The sequence below is a fragment of the Doryrhamphus excisus genome, chromosome 2, assembly GCF_030265055.1.
Source record: "Doryrhamphus excisus isolate RoL2022-K1 chromosome 2, RoL_Dexc_1.0, whole genome shotgun sequence".
NCBI lineage: Eukaryota > Metazoa > Chordata > Actinopteri > Syngnathiformes > Syngnathidae > Doryrhamphus > Doryrhamphus excisus.
This window is the reverse complement of record NC_080467.1, coordinates 233,196-255,053: the sequence shown is the minus strand read 5'-3', so window position 1 is coordinate 255,053 and position 21,858 is coordinate 233,196. Positions and strand designations below refer to the sequence as shown.

Below are 21,858 nucleotides of genomic sequence, written 5' to 3'. Positions count from 1 at the left end.
GCAACCCCTGCCTTATTTAAATAATGAGTTGTTTAAAACATGACAACTCACTACCCAAGCTGCTAATCTAATATTTCACTTCGTGTTAGGATGCTGTGTGGAAGAACAACCTTCGTCTCCTAGCAACGGGACGCCAGCTTCTGGCTGAAGCGCACAACAGGAACGAGCCAACGAAAGCGACCATAAGGTGATTTCCCCCTTCATGTCACCCCAAAGCCGGTGAATTACTGATATATTTTTTCCTAGTATTATTATTTGAATTATGCAGGCAACAGAAATACGCGGTTGGAACCGATGTGGCGTTCAGGTCACAGAAAATAATGTGTTTTACAAAACAGATCTGCGTACAATGTTCCCGAACAGCACGGCGCTTTTCCATATCGGGATAGATTTAAGGATATTTAATAACAAATAAAAAATAACTCACACGGACACCTGAGAAGTCGTCACGTGTCACTTGCCGCTATTAAAAACAAGAATTTCCAAGGAGCCATTGAAGGCAACACGTTCTGTCCGGCAAAGTTAGCATTAGCAATGCGGCTATCTGCCGGTAGGATAACGTCGCAGCATCAGCATCTTTAGTTTTTAATGACAAAACATTGGACACGCCGTTTAGTTTTTCTCGGCAAGGGTACGGAAAGCAACCTCATAGACAGCAGATAAGTATGTCAAATTAACATTTATATCGAATATGACTGACTCGTTTGCTAGAAATGGTCGTTTGTTTTAAATGCTGTGGTAGTAGAGGAACTCGGCCTGCGCTAGCATCATCTCTCCAATAATAATATGTACATTATACGTCTATTATAATTCATCTTTATTATTAGTTACTCATAAAACACCAACGAAATAATATACGGACGAATTCATTTTCTTCTCGGTTCAATGGTAACTTATATAATAAAATATAATGTCGTCCGGTTGACATTAGTATCTCAATAAGGGATGGGGGATATTTTTCCTAAAGAAATTTAGTAAATTCATAATCATATCAGCAAATTATGTAATTATTTAAAAACGGGAATAGGATACTGTGAATGTGCGAGTCGTGAACGAGTCGTTTAAAAGGGACGAGATTTACTGACTCGGTACTCACTTGTGTTCATCTTAGTTAACTCGTTCACTTTGTTACTCACATAACTGCTACTCAAAATGCATGTGTATAATTGTAATAGAAATCAATTATCCGATCAAATCTCGACTCCAGGTTCACCGACTCTCAGGGTGGGAGTCGGTCATGGGTGTGGTTAGTTATGCGCATGATTCTGCGCATTGGTTTTCTAAAAGGTGACTGAGTGAATCGTTCGAGTGACTCTGCTGTGGACTCCTTGTTTTCGTGTCAGAGATGAGTCGCTGCTCCTTGGACAACAACAACTTTCCTTACGACAACAACGTCCTGGTTCTGGATATGGTTCTGGGCTCCCTTTGGGGACTGTCCCAGCCCGTAGACTGGGACAGTGTTGCCAAGCTAGTTCCAGGCTTCACTCCCAAGGAGGTAATAATAACGAGAATGCTTCCATTCATAAACAATTTTATGGTTATGATATGTGACTTCTTACTGGATGTTGCAGTGTGCTCTTCGCTTTGAGGAACTGAAAAGCTCCGGAGGTCTTCCTCATCTGGACAACCAGTGTAACTCAGTGATGGCAGGAGTGGGCGGAGATGGCTCGGTTGCCATGTTGGACACTGGTGAGGCGGTGGAGACAGGAAGTAAACGTACAGGTTCCCAACGTATTTGACAATTAGCATTAGAATTAGCATTAGTTCACATACAGTAGTTGATTTTGAAATAATTATGCTTTGTTCAAATTCACATTACTTTGACAATATAAGTTTGTTTTTCTATTTTGCATCCCGCCAGGCGGCAAATCGTCACCGTCAGAAAGTGTTTGTTCTCTGGAGAAGAAAGACAAAACGTTAGCGGAGGATTCTGACAAAGTTCACAAACTTCGAGAGTAAGTTTGGCGTCTTGTTGGTTAAATTGGAAAAACAAATTCACGATTGTCCTGTAGTGTAAATCCACGATTCTGATTGTCCCCGCCCAGTCTTAACATGGTCATCCACGTGTGCGACGAGACCAAGAACCTGAAGCAGGACTTCACATGTCCCAGAGACCTTCTGGTCAAAGAGATGCGCTACTTTGCTGAGTATTTATCCGTGGACTCGCAGAGATGGGAGGAAGTGGACATCTCTGTTCACTGTGATGTTCAGATCTTCGACTGGCTCATGAACTACGTCAGAAGGAACTCTTCCAAGGACAAACCAAGGCTCGGTAAACTCCACGAGTTGATCCAATGAACGCTGGCACATTTCACACGAGACTGAGCGCTTTGGTGGGTGAATGGCTGTGGAGTTTTGTGTTGTTGTTTTGGTCACGTGGTGTTTGTCGCTTACAGAGCCCAGCAATGTCATCTCAATCCTGATCTCCTCCGAGTTTTTGAAGATGGACATGTTAGTAAGTTCAGGGTTGTTTAGTGGATATTTCATGGCCTCTGGTTTTTGTGATGTCACGAACGGGACATGACATAAACTGACATTCTTAATTGTCTGTGTTTGACGCTAAATTGCAGAAAACCTGCAGAAAAACCTAACTAATTACTTGATTAATCTCGATTAATCGCACCAACAAGCGGCAGATTAATGGACTTAAGTAAAGAGTTGTTAGCTGCAGCCCTAAAATGTACTACATACATGATTTTGGACTTTGTTTAGTAGTACAGTAAACCTCGGATATATCGGACTCGGATATATCGGAAATTCGCTCACAACGGACAGATAAAAAAGAACTGATTTTTCTGTAATGCATTTCCAATAAAAATTCATTGCATATATCGGATTTTTTATAACGGATTTTGCCTATTTCGGACAAAATCTCCAGTCCCGTTCCAATGCATTTCCATTAAATTTCCCTCGCATATATCGGATGGCCGCATCGTGGCGCTCCGATTCGCCGAATTGTGACAGGCCGCTATACGACGTCATTTGCAGCGTTTGCAGCGTTGCCTGCGCGTCCAGGTACATTGGAAACATAGTCAAGGAAGTGCCTTTTTATAACGGATAAAATCCCATTTACGCATATACCGGATATAAATCCGATATATGCGTAAAACGGATATTTTCCGGTATACGCATATAACGGATTTCGCTTATATCGGACAAAACCAGTGGGAACAATTGAATCCGATATATCCGAGGTTTACTGTACATTAACACAACAAAAATTGCTTTTTTTCCGCCATTTGCTGACGGTCCCACAAAAATATGCTGTTTTTCTACTATTAGTTCTGATTGAAAGAAAACAAGAGGCCTGTTAATGAATGACTGTTGCCTAGATGTAAAGTGTTTGCGTTGTTTATACAGTATATGTGTATATATTTGGGGTGTAAAGTACATTTATCTGATATATATTATGCATATTTTGTACGCAGGTGGATGAGTGTGTCCAGTACTGTCACAAACACATGAGCGCCATCGTGGCCACACCCTGCAACATGAACTGCATCAACAGTAACCTGGCCTCGCGCATCGCGAAGCTCTTCAACCACAACGAGGCAGACGACATCAGGGACAAAAAAGACAAGTTTAAGAGGTAAGCGCTGCAAGCACCAACCCATTCGATCGTGATGTCACATGACTTTTCAAGTAAAAACATCTCTGTTTTATTTCCTCAAAGCAAACTGTTTCAGAAGAAGATCGAACGTCTCTTCGACCCGGACTATCAGAACCGAGATTCACCGAGAAACGCCTCAACTCTTTACAGGTGAAGAGAGAATCACGTTATATATCCCGGGATAAAAACACAAGCTACCGCTCAACTTAACTCTGAAGCCGTGACATCACTTCCTGTCCGCCCTCACTCAGCTCCTTGAGGGAAAACATTACCAGCAACACACATGTCAAAATCTTCTGTGATCATGTTATATAGGTGACAAAAGGGGGCTGCACGGTGGACGAGTGGTTAGCGCGCAGACCTCACAGCTAGGAGTTCAATTCCGCCCTCGGGCCAAACGTGCTTGCGTACGTTTTCTCCGGTTTCTTCCCACATTCCAAAAACATGCTAGGTTAATTAGCGACTCCAAATTGTCCATAGGTATGAATGTGAGTGTGAATGGTTGTTTGTCTATATATGTGCCCTGTGATTGGCTGGCCACTGGTCCAGGATGAAAATAAATGAATGATGGCTCTAATGATGTTAAAAAGCTGATTTAGAAGGTTACAAATAGTTGTTTCATGGGCTAACTATGAAACGATTCCATTTATAAAAAAGGAATTTGACTTAAAATTCACTTATCACGGTTGGGGTGTGGAACCTATTAACTGCAATGAATTAGTACTTTATTTTTTAATGATCATTTGTATTTAGTAATCTTATATAACATTCTAATTTTATGAGACGCTGAATTTGGTAATGGTAATGGTTTTATTTTTAAATCCTACCCCTCCATCTGGTACTTTTACAGTCAGTAACTGTTACATTTGTTCACTTCCTGCTTTCGTAATATAGTTTAAGTTAAAAAAAAATTTTTTTTGTAATTTTATTTTGGTCACACGTACCAAAGTAGGAGGTGATATGAGCATCCAATGCCATAATGGGTACCATAGTAAGTGTCAATATAGTGATATATATAGCACATCATGACTAGTTCAAGACTCTTCATCCTTGTATTTAGCAAATTTATTTTATTTATTAATTTGTTTTATTAATTTTTATTAATTTTGTTTTAGTTTTTAAATTTTTTTTAATTTTTTTACTTTTTGTCCCGTACCAAAGTAGGAGGTGATATGAGCATCCAATGACATAATGGGTACCATAGTAAGTGTCAATATAGTGATATATATAGCACATCATGACTGGTTCAAGACTCTTCATCCTTGTATTTAGCAAACATCAACTGCTTGTATTGTTTCTTGAATTGGCTCATCGTTGTGCATTGTTTGATTTCCTTACTCAATCCATTCCATAGTTTGATTCCACATACTGAAATGCTATGGCTAGCATAACGTAGTCCTAGCATAGAAGTGTTTCAAATGTACTTCTTCCCTGAGATCATATTTGTCCTCTCTTGTGGAGAAGTATTGGATGACATTTTTAGCTAATTGGTTATTTTTAATAAATTAATTGCATTATTTTAGCTGTTTGAAGATGAACTATATCAGCAAGTTGAAGTATTTGTGATTTTAGAAATAAGGAGTTAGTGTGTTCTCTGTAGGCGGCATTATGAATTATCCTTACTGGCCTTTTTTGCAGTACATTTAGCCAGTGACAGTATGTAGTGTATTGTCTATTGGTCAGTACCAATGACTGTGTTTGGTCATGTATATTTTTTAGGTGTGGTCTGTGCTTGAAGATGCTGACGGAAGACACCCAGAGGAGGATTCCTTGTGTTTCAGGAAAGATCAACATTGATTCTCATGGCGAGATTGTGTATACACACTCAAGGTATGACGCAACAATGTTGATGAGACTACACAGTAACGGGCGTGTCATTTACCCGCATGTGTGTGTTTGTGTGTAGACAGAAGAACTGGGACGTCAATGAATACATCAGCGGTCTCTATGAAGAGCTCAAATCCTGGGTCCTGGTCTACTGGAGAATCTGGGGAACCATCAACTGTCTTACCTGCTCGCGTTGCCAACAGGTGTGGAAGAGGGCGACGGAGCCAGGGAACGCTTTCTTAATATCGATTTTTTTGTGTTTCTGGAGGAGTTTGTGTGTGCAGAGTTGACCCATTGCCGCTACCACCCAGAAAGTGTGATGTACCCCAGCACGGGGTCCGAAAAAAGCTGGCACGGGGCGGGCGTCTACCCGTGCTGCAACCAGACCGTGCTCCGCTTTGACCCCACGGGTGTGGTAAAGGTACGGAGACCCACACGCCATGTGGATACTGCTGGGAGTTGACGTTCATAGCAGTTAACGTGTCTCTGCGTTTATGTGTACATTCAGGGTTGTAAGGTGCGAGACCACATTGTGAACGTACCCAACGAGGAGGACTGCGACGACCTCACCGCCGCCCATACCCGAGTCCTCAATGACCTGTTGCTGCACCGTGATGCCGTGTGTGTGGCTAAGTCGCCGCCTGCCGATGGGTCAGTGTGTGTTTATTATGAAGTTAGACACTTTAGAACATTACACTGGTAACACTGGTAACACTGGTAACACTGGTGGGGTAATACAGGTCATTTTTTTGGGGGGGGGGTTTCTTCATATTACAACATTATCTCGTAAAATTATTTTTTTAATTAGTTTTTTTTTTTTCATGAGATTGCAAGTTTTGTTGTTTTTTTTTCCTTGGTAAATGATATTTTCGGAATGAAAAACAAAGCAGAATGTGAGTGTGAATGGTTGTTTGACTATATGTGCCCTGTGATTGGCTGGTGACCAATCGCCTGGAGACACCTGGGATAGGCTCCAGCACCCCCTGCAACCCTCGTGAAGATAAGCAGTAGAAAATGAATGAATAGTTTGACTTTATTTTCATAAAATGACAGCGTTTAAAATTTTTTTTAAATTTTTTTGTACATTTTTATATTTTATAAAAATGTTTATATTTTCCTCCCATAATATTTAGATTTTATTGTCATCAACTTCTAACTTTTTCCTCAACTATAATTTTCCGAACTTAAGTGTTTTGTTTTTCTTTAAAAAAATAACATATTTTTTTCTTTAATATTTCAACATTATGCTCCTAAAATGATGTGATTTTTCTTCATATTACAACATTATCTCGTAAAATTCTTTTTTTAATTAGTTTTTTTTTTCATTAGATTGCAAGTTTTGTTGTTTTTTTCCTTGGTAAATGATATTTTCGGAATGAAAAACAAAGTGGAATGTGAGTGTGAATGGTTGTTTGACTATATGTGCCCTGTGATTGGCTGGTGACCAATCGCCTGGAGACACCTGGGATAGGCTCCAGCACCCCCCGCGACCCTTGTGAGGATAAGCGGTAGAAAATGAATGAATTAATAGTTTGACTTCATTCTCATAAAATGACAGCTTTTTTTTCCATTTCTGCTGTTTTTTTTAATTTTGTATTTTTTCTGTACATTTTTATATTTTATAAAAAATATATATTTTCTTCCCATAATATTTAGATTTTATTGTCATCAAATTCTAACTTTTTCCTCAACTATAATTTTCCAACCTTAAGTGTTTTGTTTGTTTCCTTCAAAAAATATATATTTTTCTTTAATATTTCAACGTTATGCTCCTAAAATGACGTGATTTTTCTTCACATTACAACATTATCTCGTAAAATTATTTTTTTTAATGAGTTTTTTTTTTCATTAGTTTGCAAGTTTTGTTGTTTTTTTCCTTGGTAAATGATATATTCGGAATGAAAAACAAAGCGGAATGTGAGTGTGAATGGTTGTTTGACTATATGTGCCCTGTGATTGGCTGGTGACCAATCGCCTGGAGACACATGGGATAGGCTCCAGCACCCCCCACGACCCTTGTGAGGATAAGCGGTAGAAAATGAATGAATGAATAGTTTGACTTTATTCTCATAAAATGACAGCTTTTTTTTCCATTTCTGCTGTTTTTTTTAATTTTGTATTTTTTTGTACATTTTTATATTTTATAAAAAATATATATTTTCTTCCCATAATATTTAGATTTTATTGTCATCAAATTCTAACTTTTTCCTCAACTATAATTTTCCAACCTTAAGTGTTTTGTTTGTTTCCTTCAAAAAATATATATTTTTCTTTAATATTTCAACGTTATGCTCCTAAAATGACGTGATTTTTCTTCATATTACAACATTATCTCGTAAAATTATTTCTTTTAATGAGTTTTTTTTTCATTAGTTTGCAAGTTTTGTTGTTTTTTTCCTTGGTAAATGATATATTCGGAATGAAAAACAAAGCGGAATGTGAGTGTGAATGGTTGTTTGACTATATGTGCCCTGTGATTGGTTGGTGACCAATCGCCTGGAGACACATGGGATAGGCTCCAGCACCCCCCACGACCCTTGTGAGGATAAGCGGTAGAAAATGAATGAATGAATAGTTTGACTTTATTCTCATAAAATGACAGCTTTTTTTCCATTTCTGCTGTTTTTTTTAATTTTGTATTTTTTTTGTACATTTTTATATTTTATAAAAAATGTATATTTTCTTCCCATAATATTTAGATTTTATTGTCATCAAATTCTAACTTTTTCCTCAACTATAATTTTCAAAGTGTTTTGTTTGTTTCCTTCAAAAAAAATGTTTTTTCTTTAATATTTCAACGTTATGCTCCTAAAATGACGTGATTTTTCTTCACATTACAACATTATCTCATAAAATTAGTTTTTAATAATTAGTCATTATATTTGTTTTTTTTTCCTTGGTAAATGATATTGGTAAATAATATTTTCAGAATGAAAAACGAAGTGGAATGTGAGTGTGAATGGTTGTTTGTCTTTGTGTGCCCTGTGTGTGTGTGTGTGTGTGTGTGTGTGTGTATCAGAGTTGAAGAGTGCCCTACCAGCGTAGAGAAGGATTGTGATGTCCTCTTGGAGCCAACATTCCTCAGACCCCCCAGAGGAGAGGGCAACACTGTTAGTATTTCTCTATTTCTCACCTTTTTTTTTCTTGTCTTTTTTTTTGTCAAATTCTGATTTCTTCTAATTCTCTGTTTAACCAGTTTTCTCTTTTGAAGAACTGGAGTCTTCAACTGGTAGGACTGCTCCCTTTATTTATCTATTATTAGTCATTTATTATTATTATTATTATTATTATTATTATTATTATTATTATTATTATTATTATTATTATTATTATTATTATTATTATTATTATTATTATTATTATTATTATTATTATTATTACTCTCTCTCTTCCAGGTGTGTCCAAAGTGTGGCTCCAAGGCCATTTTAATTCTATTTTTATTAGCCCACGGCATATTCTATAAGTACAATTCAACAAAAAAACAGCAGACATGTAAGAAAAAAAAACATCAGTAATTTTACAATAATAAAGACAGTTAAAACCTAAAAGCTTAAATGAATTAGGCTCTAGTACAGGGGTGGGCAAACTACGGCCCGGGGGCCACATGCGGCCCACTAAGTGTTTGAATCCGGTCCGCCAGTTGCTTTCTACCTTTTAACATACATGCTGGCAACATGACTTGCAAGTCAGACGCCTTATTCAGTAAAAAAAAATAAATAATAATAAAAATTAAAATAATTTTTAAAAAATGTTTTTTTTTTTAATGTAAAATTCAAGTTTCTAGTTTGATGTGGTCTGATGTTTAAAATGCTCCGGAAAAAAGGGATATATGGAACATATTTAAAACATATATCTAATAGTCTGACACTTTTACAGATAAAATTATACAAATAATTATAATAAATAATTATTTATTTAGACAAATAATTCAAGGTGGACTGTTAGAATTATAAGCAAAATACAAATATATATACAAATATAATATATTAAATATAATATATATAATATATACAATATAATTGATAATGATAATAATATAATTATAATATATAAATAAAATTAGACAAATAATTCAAGGTGGACTGTTAGAATTATAAGCGTAAAATAGTGTGTGTGTTATAAAAAATATATATTCTGGCCCCCCGGACTGTTTTGTTAACTCAGTGTGGCCCACGAGTCCAAAAGTTTGCCCACCCCTGCTCTAGTAGCATAAAGTTGAAATAGTACATTTTATTTTTTGAAGTTATCATATGATAAATAAACAAAAATAACAAATAAAGTTGTAATTTGGGGGAAAAAATGTTGGGGAAATAATCTCAGGAGACTAATAAATAAAAATATTATGGCAGTAAAGTTATCATTACAAGAAAATCGAAAAGAAGAAAGTTGGAAAGTTAAAAAAAAACAACAACAGAAATAATCAGAAAACAGGCTGAGAATAAAGTCAAAATATTAAGAGGGGAAAAAAAATTGTTTTTTTTTTTTTGGGTGTCCCATCCAGCTATTGGGGCAGATAGCATTGTTGATCTTCGTATCGAAGAAATCATATTTTCATATTTTAACAAGAAAAGAATAAACTCACAGTGAAGAAAAATAATGTGATTTTAGTAGCATAGAAATTAAACATTATGGAAAAAATATGTTTTTTTATAGTCATAATATTATAAGAAACAGAACCAAAAAAAGTTTCGATTTATGGGAAATTAGCTTGAAAATTGTATATAAATAAATTAAAATTAAAATATAAAATATAAATTGTATAATGTAATATAATAATATGAAATATGTAAAGTAAAGTAAAAATAAAGTAAAAATATGCAAAATATATTTGATATAACTTCTTTGCATATCTACACATGTTGCTTTCCAAAATAGCAAATGGGCCCTTGCATCCTTTCATTGTTCTCTGTGGGGCCCCGGATTTATTCTGATAATGATTATGATGATTATGATGATTATTTTTGCATACAATTCATACACACAAACATGGAGGAACCTCTTCCACCAAAATCCCAGAAACTACATCTTCTGTTCCTCCGCAGAGGCAGCAGTCCCTCCTGTCGGAAGATGAGGAGTACACCACAGGGTCAGAGGTGACGGAGGATGAGGTGGGTGATGAAGAGGAGTTGTCCAGGAAACAAGGTGACGTAACGCGCACACACGAACGCACCCTCGTGTCATGTAGCGGAAGACGAGAACATTTAAACTGACTTGAATGCATGTATCTGTAACATTGCATGTCGAGTACCGTAAATGAGTACATGTTGGCAGGTCTGCAGCAAATACACTTTTTGCCACCTTGTGTCCCTTTTTATATGTTAATTAAATGTTAATGCATTAGTGCGGTGTTGCATCATCACTTCTCTTTGCCCGAAGAGGACATTTATCGGGCGTTCCTATCAATTCGACATTCAAGTCAAGTCTTGGGTGAATTAGCACTTTGTGTGCGTGTCATGTTTTCTTCCTCACTCTCAACATTGTCCTCCTTTTCACACAGGTGGGGGGCGGGGAGAGGGGGGGGGGGCGTCTTGACAGGACACATTAGCTTGAATGCAAACCTCTCATGTAACCATTGGAGAGACGTTTCTAAGTAGAGACGTCAGCTCACATCATCATCATCACCAGCGGCCTCTTATAGTTCTAATAATAAGACTTTTTTTTAAAGAATTTTATTATTTTCAGCTTTTATGACTTTGTTAAATTGATGGAAAACTAAATCCTTCAGCAATTCTTCATACAGGCTCACCTTTGACCCTAATGAGTGATAAACAAGATAATTGAATGACTTAATGGGCTTCATACAGAGTAGAAATATCAACAGTGTTTTTTTTCAACCAGCAGATGGCGCCAGATGTCCTTGTAATGTGTGGTGTTGTTTGTGTCTGCAGCTGCCAAGAAAGCCAAAAAGAACAGCAGAACTCTTAAAAAGCAAATGTCCTCGCCGAACCTCCAGCGAAAAGTCAAGCCAGAAAAAGTGAGTCCGATCCTTCGGTCCATCAAAGTGTTTGTTCTCTTTTTTGCATGTTTGTCACACTTCAAAATGTCACATTGTTAAACAAATTGAAATATTAATCAATGGCAACACACCTGAACACAAAATACTGTTTTTAAAATAAACTAAAATAAACTAAATTAAAATAAAAATCCAAAACCTACATAATCCTGTGTGAAAAAGTGATAAAACATAACTGAGATTCCTATCAGTCTGGAAAAAGCCTTAAAAAGCCATTTCTAAAGCGTTAGGACTCCAGCAAAACACAGTGAGAGCCATTGTCCACACATGGTAAAAACATGGAACAGTGGTGAGCCTTCCCAGAAGTGGCCGACCAACCAAAATGACCCCAAGAGGGCAGCGACGACTCATCCAAGAGGTCACAAAAGACCCCACAACAACATGCAAAGAACTGTAGACCTCACATGCCTCAGTTAAGGTCAGTGTTCATGACTCCACCATAAGGAAGACACCGGGCCAAAACCAAAACCACTACTGAACAACCTTTTGGAAGGTGTGTTTCATTCCATCTGGAAATAGTAACACCGCAATTCAGAAAAACCAACAGTAAAATACGGTGGTGGTAGTGTGATGGTCCGGGGCTGTTTGGCTGATTCAGGACTTGGAAGACTTGCTGTGATAAATGGAACCATGAATTCTGCTGAAGGAGAATGTCTGACCGTTTGTTGGTGACCTGATTTTTCTTCATTTTTTTACAGCCGCTGTCCAAAGACAACACTCCTTTCACGTGAGTTCATTTGCATATTTAGTCCATCGTGAATGAATGAATCAAGTCGTGGGAACAATAAAAGGATGTAAAGGCTGAGAATAATACGGGTGCTGGAGCCTATCCCAGCTTTCTTCAGGCGACTGTCTTCAACCTCATTTTCCACAAATGAGGATTAAGTAGAAATTTTAAAAAATAAACAAAAAAAGAGATTAAAAAAATTAAAACATGAAGAGAAAAAAGTCAACAAAATTTTATTTAATTTTGTTGACTTTTTTCTTTTTATGTTTTAATTTTTTGGAAGGTCAAAAAAAGATTAAAAAAAAAAGTCAACAAAATTTTATTTAATTTTGTTGACTTTTTTCTTTTCATGTTTTAATTTTTTTGGAAGGTCAAAAAAGGTATATATAAAAAAAAAAAAAAAAATTTATTTAATTTTGTTGACTTTTTACTTTTCATGTTTTAATTTTTTGGAAGGTCAAAAAAGGTCAAAAAATTAAAAAAAAAAGTAAACAAAATTTTATTTCATTTTGTTGATTTTTTTCTTTTCATGTTTTAATTTTGGAAGGTCAAAAAAAGGTAAAAAAAAAGTCAACAACAAGTCTCTTTATGTTTTAATTTTTAAATGTTTTTTTTTGAAAAAAAGACAACACTCCTTTCACGTGAGTTCATTTGCATATTTAGTCCATCGTGAATGAATGAATCAAGTCGTGGGTTAGTTGAGGGCCACCTAGGGAACAATGAAAGGATGTAAAGGCTGAGAATAATACGGGTGCTGGAGCCTATCCCAGCTGTCTTCAGGCGACTGTCTTCAACCTCATTTTCCACAAATGAGGATTAAGTAGAAAATTTAAAAAATAAACCAAAAAAAGAGATTAAAAAAATTAAAACATGAAGAGAAAAAAGTAAACAAAATTTTATTTAATTTTGTTGACTTTTTTCTTTTTATGTTTTAATTTTTTGGAAGGTCAAAAAAAGATTTTAAAAAAAAGTCAACAAAATTTTATTTAATTTTCTTGACTTTTTTCTTTTCATGTTTTAATTTTTTTGGAAGGTCAAAAAAGGTATAAAAAAAAAGTAAATAAAATTTTATTTAATTTTGTTGACTTTTTACTTTTCATGTTTTAATTTTTTGGAAGGTCAAAAAAGGTCAAAAAATTTAAAAAAAAGTCAACAAAATTTTATTTAATTTTGTTGATTTTTTTCTTTTCATGTTTTAATTTTGGGAGGTCAAAAAAAGGTAAAAAAAAAGTCAACAACAAGTCTCTTTATGTTTTAATTTTTAAATCTTTTTTTTGTTCATTTATTTAATTTCTACTTAATCCTCATTTGTGGAAAAGTAGGTTGGGAAAAAGTTATAATTTTGTGGGCAAAAAAAATCCTTTTTTTTTTTAATTAAAACATGAAGAGAAAAAAGTCACCAAAATTTTATTTAATTTTGTTGACTTTTTTCTCTTCTTGTTTTAATTTTTTAAATCTCTTTCTTTTGTTTATTATTTTTTTATTTCTACTGTTGTTTTTTTTCTCCAACTATTTCAACTTTCTTCTCCGGATTACGATTTTTATTATCGCGACGCCAAGATGTGACAAAGTCGGTCATCGTTTCCAAATATGTCATGATAAAATGCACCGCTGCGGTCCCTGAACGCACCACGCCTGTAGGTCATGTGCCCCTTTCCGTGTCGTTGCAGGGTGAGCGTTCAGAAGAGCAAGTGGGACAGTACCCGATCCATGCGCTACAACCAGGACGCTCAGAGAGAAGAAGGTAAGCGAGTGCTTTCCTTTTCGTTGACACCTTGACCCGGGATCCCTTGCCTTCCTTCCCAGACCAGCGTCGGATGGCTGAGATCATCGGCTACCTCGCCAACATGCGCTTCGGGGACCAGGACACCAACAAATCCAAGGACACAAAACAGGTTAGTCACATTTTGTACACACAGAAGGCATGACTCCACTTTTACTTGACTCTTCGGTCCTCTGGGTGTGTGTGTGTGTGTGTGTGTGTGTGTGTGTGTGTGTGCGTGTGTGTGTGTGTGCTGATACAGCCAGCAGGAGGAATCTACTCCAGGTTGGAGGTGCAGCTCAAGACGGCCTCTCAGAGCAGACAAGCTTCAGACAAAACACCAAGGTAGATCTTGGTACTCGTGTCCATGGTTGGGGCCCGCTTCGTTTTTTCATTCATTCATTCATTCATTCACATGGGGTGCTGGAGCCTATCCCAGCTGTCTTGGGGCGATTGGTCACCAGCCAATCACAGGGCACACATAGACAAACAACCATTCACACTCACATTCCACTTCGTTTTTCATTCTAAAAATATTATTTACCAATATCATTTACCAAGGAAAAAAACAACCAAATATAAAGAAAAAAACTAATTTTACGATATAATGTTGTAATATGAAGAAAAATCACATCATTTTAGGAGCATAACGTTGAAATATTAAAGAAAAAAAATGTTTTTTTTTTGAAAGAAGCAAACAAAACACTAAAGGTTGGAAAATTATAGTTGAGGAAAAAGTTTGAATTTGATGACAATAAAATCTAAATATTATGGGAAGAAAACTTATATTTTTTACAAAATATAAAAATGTACAAAAAAAATAAAAAAAATTTAAAAAAACAGCAGAAATCTAAAAAAAGCTGTGATTTTCTGAGAATAAAGTCAAACTATTAATTCATTCATTTTCTACCGCTTATCCTCACGAGGGTCGCGGGGGTGCTGGAGCCTATCCCAGCTGTCTTTGGGCGAGAGGCGGGGTACACCCTGGACCGGTCACCAGCCAATCACAGGGCACATATAGACAAACAACCATTCACACTCATATTCCGCTTCGTTTTTCATTCTAAAAATATTATTTACCAAGGAAAAAAACAACAAAACTTGCGATCTAATGAAAAAAAAACTCATTAAAATTTTTTTTTACGAGATAATGTTGTAATATGAAGAAAAATCACGTCATTTTAGGAGCATAACGTTGAAATATTAAAGAAAAAAATATGTTATTTTTTTAAAGAAGCAAACAAAACACTTAAGGTCGGAAAATTATAGTTGAGGGAAAAGTTAGAAGTTGATGACAATAAAATCTAAATATTATGGGAGGAAAATATAATTTTTTTAATAAAATATAAAAATGTACAAAAAATTAAAAAAAAAAATAAAAAAACCAGCAGAAATTGACTTTATTCTCATTTTATGAGAATAAAGTCAAACTATTCATTCATTAATTTTCTACCGCTTATCCTCACGAGGGTGCTGGAGCCTATCCCAGCTGTCTCCGAGCGATTGGTTGTCAGCCAATCACAGGGCACATATAGACAAACAACCATTCACACTCACATTCCGCTTCGTTTTTCATTCTAAAAATATTATTTACCAAGGAAAAAAACAACAAAACTAATTTTAACAACAACAATAAAACTAATTTTATGAGATAATGTTGTAATATGAAGAAAAATCACGTCATTTTAGGAGCATAACGTTGAAATATTAAAGAAAAAAAATTATTTTTGAAAGATGCAAACAAAACACTTAAGGTTGGAAAATTATAGTTGAGGAAAAAGTTAGAATTTGATGACATTAAAATCTAAATATTATGGGAAGAAAATATAAATATTTTAATAAAATATAAAAATGTACATTTAAAAAAAATAGAATAAAGTGAAATGAATGAATGGATGAATAGTTTATTCTCATAAAATGACAGCTTTTTTCCATTTCTGCTGTTTTTTTTAAAATTGTACATTTTTATATTTTATTAAAATATTTATATTTTCTTCCCATAATATTTAGGTTTTATTGTCATTAAATTGTCATTCTAACTTATTCCTCAACTATAATTTTCCAACCTTAATAACATATTTTTTCTCTAATATTTCAACATTATGCTCCTAAAATAATGTGATTTTTCTTCATATTACAACATTATCTATATTGTCATATTAACAATATTATCATATTATATGTCATATATTAAATATTAAAGGGGATCAATTATGATCATTTTTCGTCCCTTTGTATATTTATATTTTCTTCCCATAATATTTAGATTTTATTGTCATCAAATTCTAACTTTTTCCTCAACTATAATTTTCCGACCTTAAGTGTTTTGTTTGTTTCTTTAAAAAAACAACATATTTTTTTCTTTAATATTTCAACAATATGCTCCTAAAATGATGTGATTTTTCTTCATATTACAACATTATCTATATCGTAATATGACAATAAAATCTAAATATTATGGGAAGAAAATATAAATATACAAAGGGATGAAAAATGATCATAATTGATCCCCTTTAATATTTTGACTTTATAAAAAAAGCGATAAAAGTGATTTGTAGTCCGACTGCTATCATCTTCTCTGTCCCTTACAGACCTAAAATCCGCTATGCCCAGATCCGGACCACCTAGAGCGGCCGGGTCCCGGACGTTGGAGATGGGTGTACAGTCGGCTAGTAAAGTGCATCCCCATGTAGCCCCCCCCCCCCCCCGACCCTGGCTCCAAGCGGTCAAGTCAGGTGGGCGTGTCGCTGATGACGACGCTGTTTGTGCAGCTGCGCTCGGGCCTTGAAAAACAAGGAGCCGCTTGGACTGGACTCAACTGCTAAGGAAGAGCTCTTTGCCGGACGGCCTTCTCAAGTGGTTCTGAAGGATTTAGATTTGGACCTCGGACAAGTGGGAGGAGGGAGGGGACGGCTTCCACAAAAGGACCACATGAGACCGTCTGGCATGGTCTTCTCTGTTTCAAAGTCAACACTTACTCTGTGACTTTGGGGGTACCCGTGTGGATAGGAAGCCGTGAGTCCATTCATTGGTCGTTGTGGAGATACTTATTGGAAGTGTACATTGCATATATATATATATATATAATATATATACTATATCACACCTGACTATGACAAATAAATGGAATATTTTAGTAGTTAGATGATAGAAAACATGTTAAAAAAGAAGGAAATAACCCACCTTTCCACTCCTATTATTCACTGTGTACATACAACACATTATGTTGCAGGGACGTGAGACGCGTGAGCTAACCAGTTAGCCTCAAATGTAACTCTAAGAAGCCAAAAACATACCACTTCCACACGGAATGGGAGAACTTTCTCTGACTCTTTCATGTGGGACATGCAATGGCTGTCTTCATGCAGTGTTAAGGAATTAAGGTGATGTAAAGTAATGTTTGTGGGCGGCACGGCAGTCTAGTGGTTAGCACGCAGACCCTTACAGCTCGGAAACCAGGGTTCAATTCCACCCTCGGGCATCTCTGTGTGGAGTTTGCATGTTCTCCCCGTGCATGCGTGGGTTTTCTCCGGGTACTCCGGTTTCCTCCCACATTCCAAAAACATGCTAGGTTAATTAGCGACTCCAAATTGTCCATAGGTATGAATGTGAGTGTGAATGGTTGTTTGTCTATATGTGCCCTGTGATTGGCTGGCTACCAGTCCAGGGTGTACCCCGCCTCTCGACTACTGGGATAGGCTCCAGCACCCCCACGACAGTATCACTCGAATACTATGAACATCCAGCAGCAACACAACATTTTGGCATGACTACTATTTTGATGAAAAATATACTGAACCAGGGTTGCACAGTGGACGGGTGGTTAGCACACAGACTTCACAGCTAGGAGACCCAAGTTCAATTCCATTCTCGGCCATCTCTGTGTGGAGTTTGCATGTTCTCCCCGTGCATGCGTGGGTTTTCTCCGGGTACTCCGGTTTCCTCCCACATTCCAAAAACATGCTAGGTTAATTAGCGACTCCAAATTGTCCATAGGTATGAATGTGAGTGTGAATGGTTGTTTGTCTATATGTGCCCTGTGATTGGCTGGCGACCAGTCCAGGGTGTACCCCGCCTCTCGCCCGAAGACAGCTGGGATAGGCTCCAGCACCCCCGTGACCCTCGTGAGGAAGCGGTAGAAAATGAATGAATGAGTAATGTTAGTTTTGTGTCATTACTGCCACCTGGTGACCAGAATAATAATAATAGACCAATAGATCAATTATGAATTCATTTCTGACAAAACGCCCACATAGCAAGGCAGTAATAATCAAACCACAATACTTTTTGCCCTGTCATCATCAATCTAGTTTTGACTTTGATGAAAACCTACGAAATCTACTTAAGAAAATGTGTAAAGCAACGACAAAGTTGTAAAATTCTCAAATTTAATCGGTTCAAAAAGTTCACAACAAATGTAACACCTTGAGTTGAGGGCTATTTGCCATTAGAGACTGGGTACTTAATTATTGGGATGTATACATTCTTCAGCCTAATTCAAATATTTGCCGTATGGATTTATTTGCACAGAACCCCCCAAAAAAATGCAAATGAAAAGTAGTAAAATTCATAGAAAATGAAATGTAAACGCTTGCGTTGTTGTTGTTGTCGTTTTGCTCCGCGGGTAGCGTCTTGAAGCACTACTGCATGGTAAACCATCTCGATGAGTACACTTCAACATGTTGAAAGTTAGGAAGATGCAAGCAAAAAAAAAAAAAAACCTATAAATACCTCTGCCCGCCTCCTTTAAACGTCCCGTCAATGGAGGCTCACACATGAGCAACAATCCTCTTAGAGGAAAACAAAAGCCTGATGTCGACTAGGCGACAGTATACACACACACACACACACACACACACACACACACACACACTCAAGAAAGAATAGAATAAGAGGAAAAAATGTTCCCATGGTATTAAAGATGCTATACAGTTGGGATGATATGCACATATTTGCGTTCCTTAAGGGGGAAAAAAAAAAGAAAAAAAAGTGTTCAAACTTAGTGGAAAAAGATGCTGAGCCGTTAAGCTAGCACCTCCCACGCCTTCATTCATTAGCCGTTAGGTTGACGTACAGTATGTGGCGCCGCTATACAACTATAGAAGCCTCCATGCGGACTGTGCATAATGGCATCATCATCTATACATCAACAAATATACGGGAGGAAGGAGCAAAAACAAGATGGCTGAAGCGTCCTTGTGGTGTAGCTCGCCGCCGACAAGACGCAAGACGGACGTGTGTGGAAAGCCGTTAGAGAAAAAGTCTCTGTACAAAAAAAAAAAAAAGTACACGATGCACACGGAACCATTTTACATGTTGTTGTTGACGCCGTGACGTCCACGCCGCTGGGTCGGGGAACTGAGGGTGGGGGAGGAGGGGCTGTCCGTCACGCTCGAGTGCATCTCTTGGGTTGTGTTTGTTAAGTTTGTTGTTCACCGCACTTGTGCGTTTTATTTTTTTGTTTTTTTTTTCTTCCCCCCCCCCTCCCCCGGGCCTCAGTCACACATCTCCTCCGGGATCTCGTGCGGGTTGAGGATTCCCGGAACTGACATTTGGATTTTGTGTTTCTCCTCCTGAGCCTGACGAAGCGACGCTTCCCTCTCCTCCAGGAAAAGGTCCGAGGTGTCCTCGCCGGCAAACTCCTGAGGAGCAGCGGACAAGATGTTTAGTTTCAGTAGCGAATTAATAATTCATGAATATTAATAATTGCTGAGTTGACTATGGCCGATTATTAGTCCGAGAACATTGAGTGACGAGTTATGTCATGACACGTGACGTTACATGACGTCAGCGTTCACACTGCATGGAGCCAAGCAGGCCTGCAGTGGATGAGTTTGAATGGAAAAATTCTTCTCCTCTCGTTCCATGTGGAAGTGGTACCTTTTTAGGAGCGTGAAAGTGACCAATAATGTTAAAACCGGATTTAGAAGGTCCTAACAGGTTTTCCACGTGCCGGCTACGTGTATATATATTCAGGTTTTTCATTCTGAATCTTCTTTGAGGAAATGAGTTGATCTCGGTTGAGTCTGGAAGCAATTACAGTGATAACCAAAGGGATGACTGGAATGGTTTTTGTTGCGGAATAGGGGCATCCCTACGAAGGAGTTGCGGTCTCCTTATTGAGACTCCCTCTTCTCTCCTTCACTTGCAACGCCCCTTCCAGGTTGCAAGACAACCCCAGAAACTGTTAGAGTGGTACTACATTTGTGTATTTCATCTTGGATATTTTGCAACGTCTCACCTTAATCTGGACGAGGAAGTCCCGAAGGTGCTCCTTGAAGGCGGGAATGTCCTGGTTTAGGCTGAAGAGGCCGGTTACAAACACCTTCACCTGAGCGCTAGAAAGAACACGGTTGATGTTAGACGTGCTTGTCGATGGCGACAGGAAGTGGGGGGCGTGGTCTCCGGGTCTTACTCTTGCAGGTGAGGGAAGGCCGTCTTGAGCAGGTTGGCCACGTACTCCTGAATGAAGACCTGGTTGGTGGCCGGCGAGGCGGGGTTCAAAGCGGTGGTGATCTTGCCCTCCTCCACCAAGTTGAACATGTAGGCCAGGATGGACGCGTGCATGGTCAGGCCTGGGGGGGGGGGGGGACAAGGTCTGTCAGGTGTGTTGACGTTGCACGTGGTTCTCCTGAGGTGTTGCGGACTCACCCGCCGTGTGAGACGTGTCGGTGACCACGGAGAAGATGTGTTGCAGGATATCGCAGAAATAGGTCTGGTAGAAGCTCTGAGCCGCCGCTTCCTCCTGGGCCACGTTCTGCAGCATCGTGTAGAGGATCTGCAGACCTGATGAAGACAAACGTCTCCAAACGCTCAACGTCACGAGAGAATTCGAACCACATCTGCCACACGTTGGCAGCTGTGGCCTCCGATAACAACATTGGGAAGCGTGGAGGAAGTCCTTACCGGTGTCAGCAACATTCCTCATGGTGTGTTTGAAGGCCCAGATAATGGAGTCCAGCACCAGTTTGAACTGGGCCGGGGGGATGGCGAGGAATGCCGCGAAGCAGTGTGAGTTGACGGCTTGGAGCAGGTAGAAGAAGTGGGTTCTGTGCTCAGGATACTCCTCAAAGTTCTGGCGAAACGACAACAAAAACAATCGACTCACAGCACTGCTTGATAATAATAATAAAAAAAATAAATAAAAATTAATTATCAATTAATACAATTAATTATTATTAATATTAATTTTATTATTTTATTTTTATTATTATTTTATATTATTATTATTATTTATTATTATTTTATATTATTATTATTTATTATTTATTAACAATTAATTATAAACTAAATTAATAAATAAAAAAAATTTCAATCTTATTATTAATAATACATTTTTATTAATTAATAGTTAAGTGTTAAGTTAATATTAATATTCATAAACAAACTGTTTCACAGTCAAGCCGTTATTCATCCACTTCTCAGTCACACACTGGTGGTGGTAAACTACATCCGTATACACAGCTGACGAAACATGGCCGCCAACAGCCACCAAACATTCCTCCACCAATGTGGGTGGAGTGTCTTGCCCAAGGGCGCGACAACAACGGCTCCAACTTTCCGGTTTCTGGACAACCCACTCTACGTCTTGTAGCCAATTAGCTAACACTTTTTATCGTTCATTGTCGTTCATAGCATGATAATAGCATACGCATGTTAATAGCATAATAGCATAATGGCATACGCCTTTCCCATATACTAGCAGGCGTGTCCACATATGAAAATTTGAATTTAACAAGAAAACTAAAAAAACAGTTGTACTTTTACAATCAGTAACTGTTACATTTGTTCACTTCCTGTTTTCCTAATAGTTAATAGTTAAAGTAAATAGTAGTTAACCTATATCCCAACAGAACTGTCTGTCTTTCCAGCTCCGCACAGTAGATGGCAGCATTACTCTGCATCATTACACACCACTG

At 37.4% G+C, this 21,858-nt stretch overlaps 2 protein-coding genes across 8 annotated transcripts in view; one reads left to right on the top strand and one right to left on the bottom strand.

Annotated features, from left to right (window-relative positions):
- Positions 1–501: 501 nt before the first annotated feature.
- On the top strand, positions 502–18,812 carry sanbr (SANT and BTB domain regulator of CSR). Of its 3 annotated transcripts, none has more exons than XM_058060975.1 (21): positions 502–663; positions 1,344–1,495; positions 1,572–1,689; positions 1,862–1,955; positions 2,046–2,272; positions 2,397–2,455; positions 3,429–3,589; positions 3,674–3,760; positions 5,330–5,440; positions 5,517–5,640; positions 5,706–5,858; positions 5,946–6,088; positions 8,457–8,547; positions 8,634–8,666; positions 10,480–10,579; positions 11,326–11,411; positions 12,149–12,177; positions 13,848–13,921; positions 13,984–14,072; positions 14,202–14,284; positions 16,531–18,812. In XM_058060975.1, the coding sequence occupies exons 2-21, from the start codon at positions 1,346–1,348 to the stop codon at positions 16,565–16,567; spliced, it is 2,049 nt and encodes a 682-aa protein (XP_057916958.1). In that variant the 5' UTR covers positions 502–663; positions 1,344–1,345; the 3' UTR covers positions 16,568–18,812. The 3 variants fall into 3 exon arrangements, with proteins under 3 accessions (XP_057916958.1, XP_057916954.1, XP_057916946.1); XM_058060971.1 differs by having other exon boundaries at positions 1,572–1,716; XM_058060963.1 differs by having other exon boundaries at positions 1,572–1,722.
- The window catches only part of xpo1b (exportin 1 (CRM1 homolog, yeast) b), a 23,451-nt gene continuing 19,732 nt past the window's right edge, over positions 18,140–21,858 (bottom strand). For 2 of the 5 annotated variants that reach the window (XM_058060932.1, XM_058060946.1), the window contains exons 21-25: positions 20,846–21,014; positions 20,591–20,725; positions 20,355–20,514; positions 20,181–20,277; positions 18,143–19,581 (exon numbers count right to left, since the gene is read on the bottom strand). In XM_058060932.1, coding sequence (XP_057916915.1) covers positions 19,435–19,581; positions 20,181–20,277; positions 20,355–20,514; positions 20,591–20,725; positions 20,846–21,014 — 708 coding nt within the window. In that variant the 3' untranslated portion in view covers positions 18,143–19,434. Of the gene's footprint in view, positions 19,582–20,180; positions 20,278–20,354; positions 20,515–20,590; positions 20,726–20,845; positions 21,015–21,858 lie in introns of all 5 variants that reach the window. The other 3 variants (XM_058060950.1, XM_058060939.1, XM_058060922.1) reach the window with 3 other exon arrangements.

Bases quoted from the DNA above. Each gene is read 5' to 3' on its own strand.
- sanbr (XM_058060963.1), top strand. From the start codon at position 1,346: ATGAGTCGCTGCTCCTTGGACAACAACAACTTTCCTTACGACAACAAC. The intron at 1,496-1,571 runs GTAATAATAACG...TGGATGTTGCAG, and splicing joins CAGGCTTCACTCCCAAGGAG to TGTGCTCTTCGCTTTGAGGA. The intron at 5,859-5,945 runs GTACGGAGACCC...GTGTACATTCAG, and splicing joins ACCCCACGGGTGTGGTAAAG to GGTTGTAAGGTGCGAGACCA.